Source organism: Pelodiscus sinensis, chromosome 8 (assembly GCF_049634645.1).
Source record: "Pelodiscus sinensis isolate JC-2024 chromosome 8, ASM4963464v1, whole genome shotgun sequence".
Taxonomy (NCBI): domain Eukaryota; kingdom Metazoa; phylum Chordata; order Testudines; family Trionychidae; genus Pelodiscus; species Pelodiscus sinensis.
Genome location: NC_134718.1, coordinates 14,102,611 through 14,121,719, shown reverse-complemented (window position 1 = coordinate 14,121,719; position 19,109 = coordinate 14,102,611). Strand labels below are relative to the sequence as shown.

At 42.9% G+C, this 19,109-nt stretch overlaps 1 protein-coding gene and 1 long non-coding RNA gene across 2 annotated transcripts in view; one reads left to right on the top strand and one right to left on the bottom strand.

Annotated features, from left to right (window-relative positions):
* Positions 1–254: 254 nt before the first annotated feature.
* LOC142830375 (uncharacterized) lies at positions 255–2,263 on the bottom strand. Its single transcript, XR_012905562.1, has 2 exons — positions 1,969–2,263; positions 255–1,565 (listed from the first exon to the last, which is right to left on the bottom strand). It is a non-coding gene; the product is annotated as an uncharacterized LOC142830375 (long non-coding RNA).
* A 50-nt stretch (positions 2,264–2,313) lies between these two features.
* Positions 2,314–19,109, top strand: part of MAT1A (methionine adenosyltransferase 1A) — a 29,143-nt gene continuing 12,347 nt past the window's right edge. Inside the window, exons 1-6 of the mRNA XM_006129927.4 lie at positions 2,314–2,661; positions 10,190–10,267; positions 10,759–10,881; positions 13,603–13,715; positions 16,782–16,925; positions 18,545–18,763. Of these exons, the coding sequence (XP_006129989.1) occupies positions 2,568–2,661; positions 10,190–10,267; positions 10,759–10,881; positions 13,603–13,715; positions 16,782–16,925; positions 18,545–18,763 (771 nt within the window). The 5' untranslated portion in view covers positions 2,314–2,567. The remainder of the gene's footprint in view (positions 2,662–10,189; positions 10,268–10,758; positions 10,882–13,602; positions 13,716–16,781; positions 16,926–18,544; positions 18,764–19,109) is intronic.

The following is a 19,109-nucleotide window of genomic DNA, read 5'->3' as shown; positions in this document are numbered from 1 at the left end:
TGGCGGTAAACCTCATTTTACGAGGAATAACACTTTTTTTCGAAAGTACTCTTTCGAAAAAAGGCGCTATTGCATGCAAATTGTGCTTTTTCGAAAGAGAGCGTCTACAGTCTCCTATGAAAATGTGGCTTGCTTTTTCGACAGAACTGGTTGTAGTCTAGACGCTCTTTTTTGACAGAGGCTTTGTCAACAGTATCTGTCAACAAAGCCTCTGTCAAAAGAGGCGTGCAGTCTAGACATAGCCATAGAGAACATTTGAGAAGACTTGAGAAGTTTCATGGGGCAGGCAGGGAGGGGAGGAAGAGCAGTGCACTGAGCATGTGCATGCCCCAGCATCTCCAGAGCAGCAAGGAGGGAAGAGGACGCATGGCCCCCACCCCTATCCCCATCCCTGGGAGCAGCTAGGAGAGAGGAGGCCACATGTACATCTACTGTCAGAAAGGGACGGGTAATGCTAGTAATAATAATTGGGGCAGAAGTATATAGTCAGAGGTCAAACTGGAAAGTGACAAAAAGTAACTGGCAACATATGCAGGCAAAAACGATCTAGCCAGGACCAATACATGTATTAGGGATATCACCATTGCAATTGGATGACAAATACATTAAGGCAGTGTTTCCCAATTTTATTTGGCAACAGAACCCTTTTAAATTCAAAAGAATTTTACGGACCCCCTAATAATAGTCTTATATATGGAGCTGAAAAAGTAGACCACAAATAAGTAAGTAAGGATACTACTAGACAAATGCTAAACAAGGTCATGAGATCAGCATTTAGTTTAATTGCACATATTTAAAAAACAAAAATGACATTTAATGTGTACAATTTTTTAAAAATCATAAATGGGTTGTTGTAATGGAATTTTCTCGCAGAACCCTTATTTTCACTTCACGGAACCCCGGGGTTCTGCGAAACACCATTTGGGAAACACTGCGTTAAGGTGCTTAAACCAATCCTTTCTGAAGTCCAGGAGAATTTTCCTGTTTCAGTGGGCACTGGATTGAATCAATCATTCATTTTTAAATGAATTTAATCTTTATGATTCCCTTTAGCAGTGCTACAGTAGCTGCTAGGGACTTTGTAACTGCTTGCAGCACAGTTTGTTTGCGTTTGGTGCAATTTGCTCTGTGAACATGCATGTGCACACACACATGCATGCTACAATCTCTTTCTCATCCTTCACGAAATGCGGGCTACCTGACGCCCAGAGTACCTTTTCCAGACCTGAAAAAGAGCTCTGTGTGGCTTGAAAGCGTCTCTCTCTGATCTGCGGAAGTTGATCCAATACAAGATATTATCCACCTTGTCTCTCAAATATCCTGTGACCAACAGGGCTACAACTACACTTCATGTCAAAAAAAGGTTTCAATAGCCAGTCTGTGCAATAGCTTCCTTTGATCCATTTGTAACTAGATCTCAGTATCTCAGCTACATATAAATATCTTGTTTCTCCCCCGAAGGCTTAGGCTGAGGTTGGCTACATTCCAAAGCACTCCAAACTCAACCATGACGATTTCCAAACCTGCAAAGCCTTTTTAGAAAAATAGTGGCATTTTCCAGCTCCCTGAAATGAAAAGTGTGACACTCAGTGTATGTCTAATTGTGAGACACTAATAGAATTTTAAGATGGACTCTAATTAGCAGGCAAGTTAGAAAGAGACCGCTGAATAGAGATTGTTTAGAAAATACGATAATCAGAATCTAGATTACTCAGGTATTAGTACAATATTTCCTTTCATAAGAGCACACAAAGAAATCAAATGTACAAGACCTTCCAGGAGAGAATTACATGTAGGTGAAAATAATTAATAGTCCTGTGACACCTTAGAGACTAATAAGGTGCCACAGGACTACTTGTTTTGTTTTTAAAGTTACAGATTAACACGGCTACCCTCTGACACTTTTAGGTGAAACTGAAAAGCAGGAAATAAGCTCACATTGTGCTTAACACATTTCACACCACTCACTCTATTGAGAAGAAAGGAACCAGCTTACACAACTTTCTTCTATTTCTGTGCAGATCACAACACATGCTAGAGAACACTCACAGCACACAGCCCCAAACTAGGGGAGAGCTAAACCAAAAGAACTGCTGAATGGAACTGAAGCTAGAACTCCTGTACTAACACCTGCTGAATTGAATCTTTATGGCTTCTGATCTAGCACAGGCTGAATCCTGAACGTTACTGAAAAAGTGAACCGTGAGTTAATACGTGAAATAGCCAAGTATTAACTTGCTTCCCCTCCCAGGAAATGGGCTCTCCCAGTTTCCTCACATGATTATCCCGGCACTTTCACTTTTCCATATATAGGAGCAACTCACACAGTGACAGACAAACTAGGTAGAGGTATAGATCTCAGTCAGATGCCTAATCGGTGTTCACGTACACGTACACGTACACACACACACTTCACACGCTCAAGTTTTTTGGACAGTAGTAACTGAGTGAAGTGTCAGCCCTGCTAATACAGACGTTTAGCCCTTCTATTCAGCCAGGGAAAGGCACTAAGGACAGAGCTCTTGAACGACTGCATTGATTTACCCATCAGGAAAAGTTTCAAAATCATGAATGGACCGGTGGATGGCTTATGTGACCACACCCTAGATGGTGAAGGTGGTTTCATGTTCACATCAGAGTCTGTGGGAGAAGGACATCCAGGTAAGTAACTGGTTGTGGGGGTACAGACAAGTCAGAATATTTTCAGTTGAAGTCTGTTTAAGGAAGGCTGGTGACGCATCCAGTCACTGTCAGTATTATCATATGGGGTGATGCTGATAGTGGAGTATTTTCTATTCATTGTTGATCCATTGAGACTTCAGAATGCTGGTGGTTATGATGCTGTATCAACACAGTGAATGTCGCCACTCTAATTCACCTCCGGGAACTGGCTGTGTGTTCCTACCATGTGGCAATTTGCTCTTGCTGCTGCTTATTTGTTTTCCATCTTTCTTTCAGTGGATTACACTTGGGAGCATACTGCATCTCTGAGAGCCTCAGGTTACACACATGCTGAGTTCCACAACCTTGAAGTTTTGTGAAACTCTCCTGCATCCATGTTCTGCTATAAAACTCTCAGTCCCCAGTGACAAGACTATCAGGCTATTTTAAAGCATTAAAAAACACAAGCCCCATCACCTATGCAAGGAAGCTTCCCCCCTTCTAATACCCCCCCATGGTCTGTTTTTTGTTGAAACAGATGGAATTTGGAATTGCTTAAGCATGCAGTGATCATTTATTTACTAAAACATATGTATTGTCAGCAGAACTTAATTTAATTTGAAAAAAAAAAAAAAACGATCATGTGCCAAGAGAAAGTATTCCCACAATTGAGACTAGAGGCCAATGACCTATCTGATGTCCTTCCAGGTGTATTGTAGAAAACCGTTTTGCCTTCCGTTACTTTTGCCATCACAATGTATGCCAGGTCTATGGTCTCACCTGGGTGATTAATCAAATGGGGTGCAGTGGGAAAGAGACCTATCTGAAAAAGATTAAAAAAGAAATCAATGGTAAAACCAAAACCATCTCTGCTTTTATGCCTCTCCAATTTTTGCTCACCTCCACACTATTAATTGACTTCTATGGGTCAAATCCACAGCTGATACAAACAGGTGTATCTCTCTTAACTTCAGAGGAGCTCTCTCATGTTACAGAGGTGAGTGATCTTACATCAGCTGTCAGGGACTGATGTAACAACACCAAGAAACAATCACACCCAGCGGAAGGAAGGCTTCCACCTTAGTGTGTATTATGAAAATATAGAGCACAGGTGATTATTAGCAGAAAGTGTCTTACATCATTCCAAATGGCTTTTTAATTTAAACCATCACTCTCAAGGATGATGTGTCTGAAATGTCTCTTCATTGTTTTTTAATTCCCTTGGTCAGTGAGGGTGAGCCTGCAAGCATTTGGAGGCTAGGTTCAGATAAATAGCCAGTAGTTTAACTGCTTCATTTAGTGCAGTAGTCACCAACCAGTAGATCGGGATCTACTGGTAGGTCTTGGAGCCTCTGCTATGGTGATCCTGACAGGTTTGGCCAAGAAGCTATCAAGTGCTGGCTCTTCAGCTGCCCGCCACCCACTGCTGCGCTTCTCCTGCCCTTTGTCTTGGACCTGTCCCCTCAAGAGCCTCCTGCTTACTAGGCAGGAGAGGGAGAGGAGGATGCTTATGTGAGGGTGCCCCCTCTCCCACTCTGTGTCCTATCTCCAAGAGCAGAGAGGGGGCACAGCAGGTCTTGGGATGGAGTTTGCTGGCTGCTTTTGGGAGCGGAGCAGGGTCAGGGCAGGGGTGAGCTTACCTTAGCCCCACTGCACCACCACCCAGGAGCCACCTGAGGTAAGCTGCACCCCAGCTGGAGTCCACATCCTGAAATCCTGCCCCCATTATCAACCCCCTTCTGCACCCCAAGCCCCTGCCCTAGCCCCGAGCACCCCTGCATCCAAATGCCCTGCCGGAGCCTGCACCTAGAACCCTTTCCAGCACCCCAACTGCCTGCCCCAAGCTCAGCTCAGAGCCCCTTTCACACTCCAAATCCCTTAATTGAAGTCCAGAGCCTGCACCCCAACCTTCTGCCCCAGACTGGTGAAAGTGAGGGTGAAAGTGAGCAGGGGGCGGGGCCTAGGAGCAGGGGCACAAAGGAGGTGGGGCAAGGGTATTTGGGTGTGATGTAGATCTTGGATTGCACTTAAATTAAAAAAGCGACCTCGTGCTTTAAAAGGTTGGAGACCACTGATTTAGTGTCTTTTCCTCTCCACTCTTTCCCCATTTACTCCATCTCCCATTCTTTGACCTGATCCACCTTTTAGCTTAGCTGGCCCCCAAATTCCTTTCCTCACCTCCAAAAGTTCCTCTTTCAACTCTCAAGAGCTTCACTGATGTCCGGCTCCCTCTTTGCAATTCCCAGCAGCTGCTTAGCCCCCCCCCCCCCCCGTTCCCTTTCTGATCACCAACAAGTGGACTAGTTGCATCACTGGTGATTTTTCATTGAGTATTCAGGCTTTTCTCACTCCCTGCTGAACTCTCTGTCTGTATTATTTAAAACTCCCACATGTCATGGCATCCTTAAATGGAACTTCCCCTCCTCCCCCTGGCCTTAAGAAAATTTAGGGATTTACAAGATTTGTGGGATAGTATCACCCACAGTAGAGATGGCCAGATCCTCTGAAGTCTCAAATGATATTTCAGGGAAGAAAGGAGGCTTGTTGTAGATTAAAAATAAGGAGAGAAGGAAGGTAAAACATGGCAGAGCTTTTTGAATTCTGCTACGTAAAAATATTTGGGTTTATTTGGATCAAGTCAATTGTTGAGCTAATGTATGATCTAATGTTGGTGGTTTTAAAAACAATAGACCCTTTCTCATGCATAACAATGTGAAAAAAACAGCCATTCCTCCCAAATAGAAGTCAAAAGTCTTTCAGATTGGGGCAGGCAAGGGTGGCACCCACGCACCCTTTGCTCTATCATACTCCTTCTATCAGGCCTTGTCTACACTTGTTGATCTACTTCAGCTATGCAAATAGTGTAGCTGAAGCTGACATACAAACCGTGGTGTCTTGCATTCATTAAGGTCAGTGGGGGCTGCTCTCTCGTCAACACTGGCTACTCTTCTGGTCTTGTTGGAATGACAGCATCGATGGGAGCACGCTTGGAGATCAATTTATTGTGTCTACAGCAGACATGAAAAATCAATGGCCGGTGGAATGGTTGCTGCTGTACCAGTCCCTGGTGTGATGTAGACAAGCCTCAGTGGCCTCTAATGGCTGTTCTGGCTGCTGGAGTTCACTGGGATGCAATTGCATCCTAGCTAAAACTCTCTTCTCCCTAGCTCCATGAGGCCCAGGGACAGGTGATGTAGGAACTGCAACACTGGCCTGTAGCAGCTGGCCATTTATGTTAGACTGAAGTCTGCTTTGTGCAAATTCTACTGTGCAGTGAAACTGACTTGAATCAGACGTGTGTGTGGTGCAAAGCAGACTTAACAGGGCTGAGGTGCTACCCTAAGGTCTGTAGGACGCGTCCTTTGGGAGAACACTATTGAATATATGTAAGTCTAAATTCTTAAATGCTACCTTTTGTGACTGTGTTCTTGTTAAATGGCTTAATTGCTCAACCTATTGAACTTGAATCCAGGATTCTCCCTTAGTCTATTTTCATAGACGACTCAATTGGTTACACAGAAGTAATATACACTGCAATAGACTCATGGCATAGTCACAAGAATGGGATCCCAAGTTTGCTGCGTGTTAATGTTACAACATAAGCGTCCCTGAGTACATTGGTTCTGACTTGGTGTCTGCATAGAACTGACTGAAGTAATGTATATGGTAAAATTCCCAGGCACTATTAGGAGATATCAAATACTGCCAGGCTGGAGTTGAGCAAACAGCAAGAGAGAGCACTTTGTAACAGAAGACAGAAGCAGGCAGGGAAATGCTCATACATTGTAGAACACTGAAACAGATGAGCATTTGTTACCTGTACACACATTTAATTTTGTGATCAGTGAAGAAGAGGAATTGGTTACACAATTTTAATTAAAGATGAGCCAAACTAAATAACAGCTTTGAATGTCCACAGCCTCTCAAGATGTTAGAGACTGGATCCAGATTTGAACAAAGCTCATTTTTATTTGAAACGTTAATTTAACACTAAATAGTAAAACTATGAAAAATCTAACATGTGAGTCACTGGGGTTGAAGCCAATGTTTATTTTGGCTTACACTCACATGGGTTTGTGGCCCTCATCCTTCTGTCACTTACACTGATGGACCCGTATTGTCTAACATGGAATTACTCGTGAGGTTTCCTCTGAGTTTCCAGGGAGAAAAAGTCAAAGTGTTGTAGAAATCTAAATCAGTAAATATATAAGGTGGAACCTGGCATTCAGCTGCAAAATTGTATGAAACCACAAATTGCTGTAGGTGGCAGCTCAAAACCACAAATCATCTTAGATTTTTTCAAAACTAGGTTCAGTTCAGAGGCAGAGGCTGAAATACAACTCAGAGAGGAGCTAGTTTTCAACAGGGTCAGGATTTCATCCTGAGTTTTCAGTTTTTGCATTTGTAACTAAAACTGACACCAGTTGACTCTTGCTTGGTTTCTGGTTTAATTGGAAACATTTCTCTGCGATTTCCTTTTTAATTTGTAATTAGCCCCTCCAGTCAGTGGAATGTCTAAATGCCCAATATTTCTCTTGACGCCTCTTGGAATATAAAGTTTCGGCAACATTTCTTCTGGAAAAAGAGGTGCATAAGAATGCCAGTGTGTTCTGTGCAGTGACTGGTGGGAGATAGTTCAGTACTTTTTAAAAGCACTCCCAGTTTTGGGTGTAAAATCTAGAATGGATGCTTTAGGGGGACATTACTATGTCAGTTGTACCAAAGTTCCCATCAAGGAGGACAGAAAAATATTTTCTGGATATTGCACTCAATGACCTGGCTTTTGTTGTAGCTGTGCATGGTGATGGACACACCATCTTTGCAAACTTTAAAATGGGTATACTGCTGAAATTTACAAGAATTGACCACTTACAGAACCATACTGTCTCCATGATGTTCTCTATACCATGGACTCTTTACAGAAATTGAAGCAATCGGGCAAAGCAAAAGGCTGGAACATCCTACACAAGTTAATGTCACATGCACGATATTAATAAATCTAGCAGCATGGTTTGCTATTGGTGGATCCTGTAGTTGAAGGGGTGGGATTGTATCAGAGTTATAGCCCCTTTTTAAAAGGGTTAATTGATATTCTAAATACTATGATGATATTAATATTCATTAGCGTTCACATATTACAGATAATCTAACAGTTGGTGGAAAATTATTAGAAGAGTCTGTTTAGAAACAGAGAACACTCACAGCATTTACATATTCACATTTTTCTTCCCCTGTTGGATACCATGGAGATATTTGTTTGAAAAGGCATTTCATTTGTGACAAGTGATTATCCCTCTCCTCTCTGGATATTAGAATAATTTGTAAGATTACTCCAAGAAGTAAATCTCCTGGACTAGATCCATTTCTGAGCTGCAGTGATCCGATCTGCTATTTTCATATAAATGCCCCTCTTAACAAGCGAGGCAGGGAAAATACAGGGAATACATTTCTATTGAGACGTAATGACCTCCAGTAACATGCTGTGTGCATTACAGGTACTAAAAAGACCAGATTCAGCACAAACTGTTGAGATCTGACAATAATTAATGAACTGCCGTTACACAAGCCTGACAAGTTAACATTATATAATAACTCCCTGGCTTCCACCTTAGTAGCTCAATCTCTTCACAAACATCTCAGAATACAGGTGGGCTGTCAAAAGTGGGATATTGCTCTTAGAAGGTTGATAAACCTGGGTGCTGTTAGACTAAAGAGGAGAATGAATTCCACATCCCACTTTAAGCAGCTCTTCTAATCACAACTGCATATGGGAAGCCAGATAGTTTCTCAGGTCAGCAGGTCTCAAGTCATTTAAGATTTGTTCTACATTGAATTGTCCAGGAGAACTGACCGCCTGAGAAAGGGAAACCATGCTGCATCCTCTTTGAAAATGGTGCATTGTGTTTTGGAAGGCATTGTGTCTCCTGAGTCGCAGTGCCTCCCAAGTCCCACACCTTTGGCCTTTAAAACTTAAGCCCTCCTCTCCAGCTGAAATGGCTGATGCAACCTTAAGTAGAATTGCCTGCAAACAGAATGTCTGTAAGAGTTTTCCATGAAGAATCAGGAAGTCTTTCAATGTGATAGCTTCAATGTTGTTTCTCAATGTGGTATGCCTCAGACCTGATCCTATCTAATCTAATCTATCCATCCATCCATCCATCCTCGTCCACTCAATCTACCTATTCTCATCCACTTTATCTATCTAATCTATCTATCTGAGTGGATCATAAATTATTTGAAACAAGCACATTAGCTGACTTTGTAAGGGTATCATAGCTCTCTTACCAAGCTCCTCCAGTTCTGAGAGGGCCGGCAATTTAAATCCAGATCCAATTTTTGACACGCATTTTTCATTTTAACGTGGCTGATACTGGACATAAAATTACCCTCTCACCAATGACACCTTTATCTGGGCCTTCATTTGTCACTCTACAAATGTACACCATCCACTGGCTATAAAATAAATATCTCAGAGTTCCAAATTATGCTCCTCAGCAGAACTCTGATTTCACACCAATTCATACTGTCCATTCAGGTGTCATGGAGGATTTCACTTGTGTTGTCACTTGGATCATGTTGGATTGCATTCAATAACTGAACTTGTTAATATGCTATTGAATAAGATGAGTTGAACTACTATTTTCTGGCTGTGGGGAGCTGGCTGTTCCAGATGCTGCCCTTTCTGTTTTTTTTTTTTTACAGTGGATACATCTTTTATTAATACAATTTATTTATTTGGAGAGCTGAAAAACCAAAATCCAAACAAAAATATCTCTGTCCTGAGAGAGAAGGAGCTGGGGTCTTTGTACTTGATGCATCACCTCAGAGAGACCTAGGGATTGGCCTTGGGTATTTTGTGCCTTCAGTGGACTTCAATTTGTAATCCCCTCCTGATTTCCCCCCTCTGTTCTACTCCACCTCTCTTCCACGCCTAGTAGAGTGTGGGGATTGTGGGAGAAGGCTGGGTAGGACAATAGGAGTCATTGAATATTTGTTCTTAAAAACAATCAAGAAAATATCTATGGATGTTTATAAAGTTTAAAGTTCTTTTCAGCTTCTTTCTTAGCTTTATCTGCTGTATTCCCCAGAAATGTATTGCACTCTCTATTGGGCTCGAGGAGGTTATCTTAATAGCTGAATGTTGTCTTTTTTAGAAAGACTGTTGTGTATCCCTTTCATTTTTCACTCAGAAGTCGACAGGAAAAACAGGTGGGTAAAGTTGTATTCAGAGGTAATGTACATCACCAGTCAAATGCTACCCTGAATCTGATGTTGAATGGGTTGAGGCATCATCACTGTGTATCTTCTTTGCCTGCAAGATGTGTCATATGGCTTTTAAAATCTAGATAAGCTTAGAGACTGCAGTAATGGGGACCATATAAGTATGATAGCTAGGTTACTAGACAGATAGACAAAGAATTAAGCAAAAAACTGCTCCCACAAACGGTTTTTACTTCACCGTGATGCTACCAGTCCATATTTTCTGTAGAGAATGCTGTTTTAGATACACAGCTCTATTCTTTTTCAGATAAGATCTGTGATCAGATCAGCGATGCTGTACTAGATGCTCATCTTCAACAAGATCCAGATGCCAAAGTTGCTTGTGGTAAGGCCATGCACTTTTTCTTTTTTCACTTAGACTAGATGAAAAATGACTATTCCATTACCACCTGTTTGCTGTTCCCCCTTTAGCATATATACGTGTAGGAGGTTGATAGCAATAGGCGCCCACTCATTTTTTTCTAATTATCACGTTTATTTATTCCAGTGTTTAGCCGTCCTGACAGCCAGGAAGCTTTTCCTAACGTACAACCTAAACATCCCTTGCTGCAGTTTAAGCCCACTGTTTCTTGTCCTATCCTCAGATGTTAAGGAGAATAACTTTTTAGCCTGCTAGTCCTTCCCTTCCTCAAGGCATATTATGAGGATAAATGGTTTCATATGTGCCAGGAACTAGTACTATGGAGATGGGACTAATAACTCCATTTATTATTTGTGTTCAGTAGGGGCTGCTCAGAGCTCCATTACCAGCAGTGAAATTATTTGCAATAGCATGTTAAATTATCCTCCTTTATCCCAATTTCCTTCTTTCTGTAGAGACAGTGTGTAAGACAGGCATGGTGCTGCTCTGTGGGGAGATCACATCCCTCGCCGTTGTCGATTATCAACGAGTAGTTCGAGACACAATTAAGCACATCGGCTATGATGATTCAGCCAAAGGTTGGTGGAAAAATTCCAGGAATCCTGTTTCTTGCCAGCATGGTGTGCTGGTCAGTGAATAGTTAAAAACATAAGAACTGCTCTACTGGGTCAGACCAAAGGTCCATCTGGTCCAGTATCCTGTCTGCTGACAGTGGCCAATGCCAGGTGCCCCAGAGGTAGGGAACACAACAGCTAACCCTCATGTGATCCTTCGCCTGTCACCCATTTCCAAACAAACAGAGGCTAGGGACACCATTCCTAACCATCCATGAATCTATTTAGCTCTTTTTTGAATCCTGTTAAAGTCCTAGTCTTCACCACATCCTCTGACAAGGAGTTCCACAGGTCAACTGTGCTGAGTGAAGAAAAACTTCCTTTTATTTGTTTTGAACCTGTTGCCTATTAATTTCATTTGGTGACCCCTAGTTCTTATATTGTGGGAGTAAGTAAATAACTTTCCTTATTCAATTTTCCACACCAGTCATGACTGTATAGACTTCTATCATATCCCCCCTTAGTCTCCTCTTTTCTAAGATGAAAAGGTCTTTTTAATCTCTCTTCACATGGGACTCATTCCAAACCCCTAATCATATTTGTTGCCCTTATCTTAACCTTGCAGAACAGGTATATCTCCATGTACATACTTGTGCTATATTTGGGCTTGAGCTGCTCAGACACTGCCACGAGAGAAACATTCTGACTTGGTCCCAAGGAGAAACCATTCACTGTATGGTTAAAGCTCATAGCAGAAAAAGGCAGCTAGGAAAATCTTTTGAACTGTAGCATATTGGCAGAGTAGTACTAGCTGTAAACTTGTGCTATAGAATCTAGTTCTCAGTCTAACTCCTTGTAACTTGTATGTTATTCAAATAACCAACCCGACTCATGTCAATTGGTGAGATGGACTGGAAAGAGAAGACTTGTTGAATTCAAATCACGGAACCTTGGACTGCATCCGTAGACTGTGCCCAATGGCACCGTACAAACATAGAACAAAGAAACAGCCCCAGCTCAGAGGGGTATATTTCGTAGCACCATAAATTGTATTAATGATGCAAAGAGCAGAGGGTCTTAGATTCGAGATATATTTCAACATTCAGTCTCTGTAAACTTATCAATCATATTATTTATATATAGCAAATGTTTTTCAGTTGCCATGAAGATTAAGGTTTTTTTTTAAAAACGTTTGTTTGTAATATTTCCTGGTTGAGATAATCATGTTGGTACAAGACTTCTGAAGAGAGAATGGTGGGAAAATGCTGTATAAGCACATACGCTAGTTGGCTCCAAAAGCAGAACATTGTGTAACATTATTGCTCTCAGAAAGTATTGCCACATTCAGTAGGGTAGAAATCTCTTCTTGTACCATCTCACCACCAAAGCAATATGACATAGCGAATCCAGTCAAAATCCTTCCCCTGCAGAAACTATCAAAGAAAAGCTAAAAGGGACAGGATTTTTCCCTTGCGGAGTTCTTTCCCATCACAGCTTATTTAAAGGAAAGAAGGCGTGGAGTGTTTTTCAGGTAGACAGTTGTCTGGATATGCATATTGAATGTACAGGAGTTTGATCCTATAGTTGGCTAGCTCCCAGTAGCTGAAATTTTGGGAGAGATGAGTATAGGGAAAAGTTGATTAATTTCTACTTAACTGGGGATGAAAATGGGAAATTCTGCCAAAATATTCTGCAAGGCCTTGACAGGTTTTTTTTTAAATCCTTTTCACTTGGCCTTTGAAGGCAAAGCTCTCCTTTAAGATCTGGATGGCAAGTCTGAAATCTGCTTTCCTTACATGTGTGGATCTCCCATTGAACCCCCCCTCCCCATATGAGACTCTTATATGCATGGAAAACAGAATGTCAGAGCAGAGTTCCACCAAGAGGAGAATTTTACTGAAAATGCCCGTTTGACAGAAAATACAGTGGGCCTTTCATGTTGTTCAGTAATGTCATAGAGAGTCCTAAAATATTAATTCCAACTGTATTCAGATCATGCTAATCTTCAGGAGGTGCTTTGCTGTTGGCTAGTTTCCCAGGGACATTAGATATAGCGGTTGGAAAGAAACTATTAGCAATGCTAATGGCTCTGGTGCTGCAGCTTGGGTTGATTTTCCAGAATCAGAGAAACTAAAGGGGAATTGTATAGTGTTGTTTTCTTTATGCTCCTGCCAACACGATTGTACCCTAACATGTTCTATTGCTTATTTGGTCTACTTCAGCTTCACTTAGCTTATGTGGGGAGGCTTCTGCCATTTACCTTGGGAGAATATTCCTGTCTGACATAACCCTGAGAAGAAATATTCTTCATATTCAGATGGTCCTTTACTTCATTTCATTTCATTCATTGTCCCTAGTGGTATTTCCTTAGACTTGTCCTCCTTGGTGTTTATACTAAATGCAGTGATGACATAGCATGTATAAACCCTAATGGGGAAGGACCACAGCAACTGTGGTCATGCATGATTTCTTATTGTTCCTAATGTTGGGACTTTCCTGAGCCCTGTTTTAGATGAAAAGCCTGTGGCTAAGCAGCTAAGAGAGATGACACCTCACTGTGAGGCTAGGCAGAGAAAAATACATTAGAATGGCGACACTGACAAAAATGCCAGGAGCAAAGTACAGGCAGATCGTGAGTTTTGGGGCAGCGTGGTCCAGGGTTGGGATTCCGGGCATGCGGTTCCGTGTTGCTGTGCTTAGTTGTGCGGGGAAGTTCATTTGCTCCTGGTGTCATCCTCTAAACAGGCTTCGACTACAAGACTTGCAATGTTCTGGTGGCACTTGAGCAACAGTCGCCGGATATTGCCCAAGGTGTTCATCTGGACAGGAATGAAGAGGATGTTGGTGCTGGTGACCAGGTAATCAGAAAAGATCCATGTTTACACAAAGAGTAGTAAAGTGAAACACTCTACAGGTTGAACTCTCTGGTCTGGAACCCTTGGGACCTGACTGGTTCTGAACTGGGGAATTTGATAGACCGGGGAGCTCAATGTCAGCCCCTTTGCTCTTGGAGGCTGACCTAGCTCTGCATCTGGCCACTGGCCACTGGGGCTCTCCTGCTCTGTCCCCTAGAGTGCTGTTACCCCCTATTCCCGGTCCTGGGGTGACAGGACTCTTCTATTCCGGCTGCCAGCCCTTTGAGCTCCCCTGCTCCAGCCGTTGGGGTACCACCGCTCTGCTGCTCCACTCCCTCAGGGCAGCGCCTCAAATTACCAGGTCTCCATTCTTTCCAGGTCTGGCAATGCTTCTGGTCCTAGCCCCCCATTTTTTCCCCAAGAGGGTGCATCTACATTGCACCATAGCTTGAAACATAAGCTTCTTTTTTGAAAGAGTTTATTTCAGAATTTGGTGCTGTCTACCCAGTGCCAAATTTCAAAATAACCCACTATTCCAAAATGTCCCTTACTCCTCATGGAATGAGGTTTACAGGGACATCAGAATAGTGACCTGTAATTATGGGCTTGCTGTGAAGACGTGGGATAGCTATTTCACGATACTCCGGTATCCGAAGTAGTATTGCAGTGTAGATGTAGCCTATGAGTGTTCGATCCCCAGAGCACGCAGAGGGTCACTGATAATGCTGGACCAGGTATGTTTCCAGACTAGGGAAATCCAAATTACAGTATCAGTTTATAGGACAATCCACTAGTACACTCCAAGCTCTGCTTTACTCTCAGGGCTGGGATAGATAGGATCACTGAATCTCCTTAAAAGGAACACATTTCTTCAGAAAAGGTCAGGGATAGAAAGTGAGGGCTTAATCCCTTCCCACAAAGACATCACTTTTTCTAAATCAGTGGTTCCCAACCTTTTTGAGCATATGGACCCCTTTTCAATCTATTACAATTTCACAGACACCCCCCATCACTGGGGGAGAAAAAAAAAGGAAAGATCAAGCCCATGGCGGTGGGCCCAATCCTCATTTTTAAACTTTCCCCGGAACCTCTGCAGTACCATCATGGACCACAGGTTGGGAACCACTGTTCTAAATCAAACCCAGCACGGTCATAGTTAATGAGAATTTGTACAATCTCGCCCTGTGCTAACACAAAATAAAATGCACGTCTATGTGAATACATTGATGGAGCTGCCAGGAGGCCAAGTTTATCACTGGTGAAACTTCTTTGACTTCAGTGGAGTTACATTGAGGATAATTTTATTCCTCACAGGAGATCATGCTGTAGATGCTTGGCTAGTTTAAATTGTCGTAGCATGGAGCGGTGGCAATTTACACACCAGCTAAGGATCTGGGCCCTAAAGCCTAGCAAAGTTAGCTTTTTCAAACATGCTTCATATTTCTGTCTTAGCAGGCTTACATTAATCAGAGCAGCGCTTGCCCCATAAGATTAAGTAAATAAATAATAAACAAACAAGATCGTTCAAGATATTGCCACATTTACATGCCTCTTGAGACTGTACATTGTAAAAAGGTGTTCATGATCAGTGTTTCAAGCACAAGCAAGAAGACAACATTTGTAAAACGAAGGCAATTCAGCCAGAACATTTGTAACTCTCATTTATTTCCCAGAGGCAGGGATCAGTTTTAATATAATTGGCGTTCCATATAATTAAGACTGTCCAAGGCATATTTCTGTGAGCTGAATAGCACATGTAGATAATTACAGTCTCTCCCCAAGAGATAGATACCAGCCTAAAAATCCTGGAACTCCAATTGAAGCCAATGCGAGCGCGTGTTTAACATTTACAGTAGTTCTCATTAGCGGTAAGAGCTAGTTTATGGTAATGTTGTTGAGAATTGTAATGGTATCATCATAGAGGCTGGGAATCAAAGTAATTGTACCCCCAAGTCCTCATGAGGACTAAATTAACTTGCATTTCTATCAGCAAAGGGACCCAATAGAAATGCATTTGTCCTAGCTCCCATCACAGCAGTAGCTGAACACCTTCCACAATGTATTTATTCTTGTAGCACCCGGGAGCGAGAGGGCAGTGCTGTTATCCCCAGGTAACAGGCATGGAAGGGAGAAACAAAATGACTTTTACCAGGTCACAGCAAACAGGTCCAAAGCGCTTGGTCCTGCTTCCTCGCTGCAGTATTTCTCTAATTCCATTTATGAGGTGTCATTCCACAGGAATGCTGAGGAAGAAGCAGTAAGACTAAGGGAATACCTCTGCTAACACACACCATTGGCCTGTTCAGGTATACTGTGTCTCTTATAGGGGTTGCCAGGTCTGAGAACAAAAAACTGGGACATCTGGGGTGCTCCTGAGCACATGAAACAGGCAGCTGGAAGTATGTACTGAGCATCAGTATAGATTTCCCAGAGCAGCTACCTCAAAAAATTGGGGGCTGTTGGGAAAGCCTGGACAGGTAGGTGGCAGCCCGTGTCTCAAGTTGTATTTCTAACCCTAACCAGGCCACCTTCCTCACTGTGAAACTCTGCCTAGGAACAAAGCAGAGTTAGTTCCAAAATGTGGCTGAATATTTTCTTTCCATTTTTCCAAGGAGATAAATCACTTGTGTTATCTGGGGATAGTCCTTGCCAATAGGGTGGGTGGAAATTTTTCCATCCAAGCTGTTATTTAATAAAACACAAATTGCCTCCAGGAATGTCTGATTTCTACCGACAATTCTGGGGTTCTGTCATTGACTTTTCAGCCAAAAACTGAAAGCGTTTTGAACAAAAACTGAAAACTACTGGGGCAGGGACTGTCTCTGATGATGTGTCTGTGTGGTGACTAGCACAGCGGAGGCCTGCTTTCGGTGGAGGGCTCTCAGATGCTATTGTAACACCAACAATAACAACAATCAAAAGTAATTGTAGGGCCCTGTTTGATGTTTGCTTCAGGTGAGATGGTGGGGTCTCTGGGCACTTCTGCAATGCTCGTATTAATAATTTAACAGACTTGCAAACTCTGCACGTCCCAGCGATTTAACATCTAACCCTCCCCTTCGATGGCAGGGCTTGATGTTTGGTTATGCAACAGACGAGACAGAAGAATGTATGCCTCTCACTATCATCCTTGCTCACAAACTGAACACCAAGTTAGCTGAGCTGAGACACAACGGTGATCTCCCTTGGCTAAGACCTGACTCTAAGACACAGGTAAATATTGCTTTCTCGGTCTGTTTTTCTCCTCTGCTCAATACAGTAGCTTTAGGAAGGATCCTTTCAAGTCCTGATCACTTGCAGGCTAGATCAGTAAAGATCACTGATCTATCTAGATCAGTAAAGTCACCATTTTACTCTCCAAAAAAATCACAGCTGTCTTTTCCTGGTTTTCAATTGGAACTGCTATTTGTCTAGTTCAGGGTGTCACTTCAAGTGGGCAGAATGTCCACTTTATAACACGCAGTTTGATTTCAAGTATCAGAGGGGTAGCCGTGTTAGTGTGAATCTGCAAAAGCGACGAGGAGTCCTGTGGCACCTTATAGACTAACTGAAGTGTAGGAGCATAAGCTTTCGTGGGCAAAGACCCACTTCGTCAGATGCATGTAGTGGAAATTTCCAGAGGCAGGAATAAATATGCAGGCCAGGATCAGGCTGGAGATGACAAGGTGGATCCAATCAAGGAGGATGAGGCCCACTTCTAGCAGTTGATCTGGAGGTGTGAATTCCAAGAGAGCAGAAGCTGATTTTGTAGTTAGTTTGATTTCAGCTTCTTACTGACTGCATATAAAGCAGTTCCTCTGCTCAGGATGCAATCTCTTGAGTGTCACAAAAACTGGTAGCATGCATCTGGCTCTTGCACAGGGTACTGCACAGCTTTGACAAAACATTTAACTCTTTTGTACCAGGAGACGGGTGCTCCCTGCTGTCCAAAAATATGTACAAAAAAACCTAACGTGCAAATCTGGTTCATCAGTACCTATGAATTAAGGCTGTGGTTTCCATAGAATCCTAAGGATTTGAATTTCAATACGATTTGAGACCCTAATTGATTTAGGCGCAGTTGAAAATAGGGATGTGAATGACTAGTCGACTGTCCAATAAGCAAATGCTTATCGGATAGTCAACACACTAGTCAACTAGTTGCTTCCCTGCCTCCTTGTTGCTTCTATCAGAAAGAGGTAGGAAGGAGGGGGAAAGAAGAGGGTGTGCTTCAAAGCAGCAGTGCCACGTGCAGCCTGGGGTCAGTCCACAGCTGACCCCGGGCTGCATGTGGTGTTTCAAAGTGGCAGTGCTGCATGGAACCTAGGGTCGACCCTGAGCTCTATGTGGCACTGCCACTTTGTAATGCAGCGGGAAGCATGGGACCGGCTGTGGACTGATCTTTGCAGCACTTTCTCCTTCGAAGTGTACCAACAGCCTTGGGGCTGTTGCTACATTTCAAAGGCGGAGATGCCCTTATTGACTAATCGAATTGTCGATGCAATTTGCATCAACGATTCGATTAGCTGATTAATCTAAATTTAACATCCCTAGTTGAAAATCATAATCTTAGTATGTATTTCTAAGCGTGTCACTGGGGAGTGCATGGTGCTTAGGGATAACTTATTTGATTTGTACAGGAGCCTTTTGAATTTGGGGCCTCTTTGCTCACCAGTATATTTAGCAAATGGGAAAACCATCCACTTTATGCCTCACACCCATTAAACAGTTGTCTCCTCATATTTTGTTGCCTGCCTGCGGATCTGGTACAGCACAGCATGGTGTATGGCCTGCTCTCTCTTTCTCTCAACATTATCATACAGCGGTTTCTTTCCCCCCTCATTCCTCTTCAGGTCACTGTTCAGTACACCCAGAAAAATGGAGCTGTCATCCCGGTCCGTGTTCACACCATTGTGATATCTGTGCAGCACGATGAAACTATCTCGCTGGAGCACATGCGCAAAACCCTGAGAGACCGTGTCATTAAAGCTGTAGTTCCTCCCAAATACTTGGATGAGAAAACAATTTATCACCTCCAGCCCAGTGGGCGCTTTGTCATTGGAGGGCCACAGGTGTGTTTTCTTATTCTTTTCATCCTTCTACTAATCTGCCTTTCCCCATCGCATTGCTCTGCAGATGAACTTGTGTCCTCAGCCTGCATTTCTAACAGAAGGGCACAGACTGAACACGTGTTAAGAGACCGGTCCTGCAACTTTGGAGCCAGTGGGAATTTCACCACTGATTTACATGGGATCCAGACCTAGGCCTTAATATACAGGTTGAACCTGTGTAATCCGGGATTCCCTGGTCCGGCAACGTCTGTTGCCACAGATGTTCCAGGACCAAATTATTCTGGTGGAGGGCAGGTGGCTGGGCTCCCCACTGCTGGGCTACCTGGTGCACTGCATCTGGGCAGCC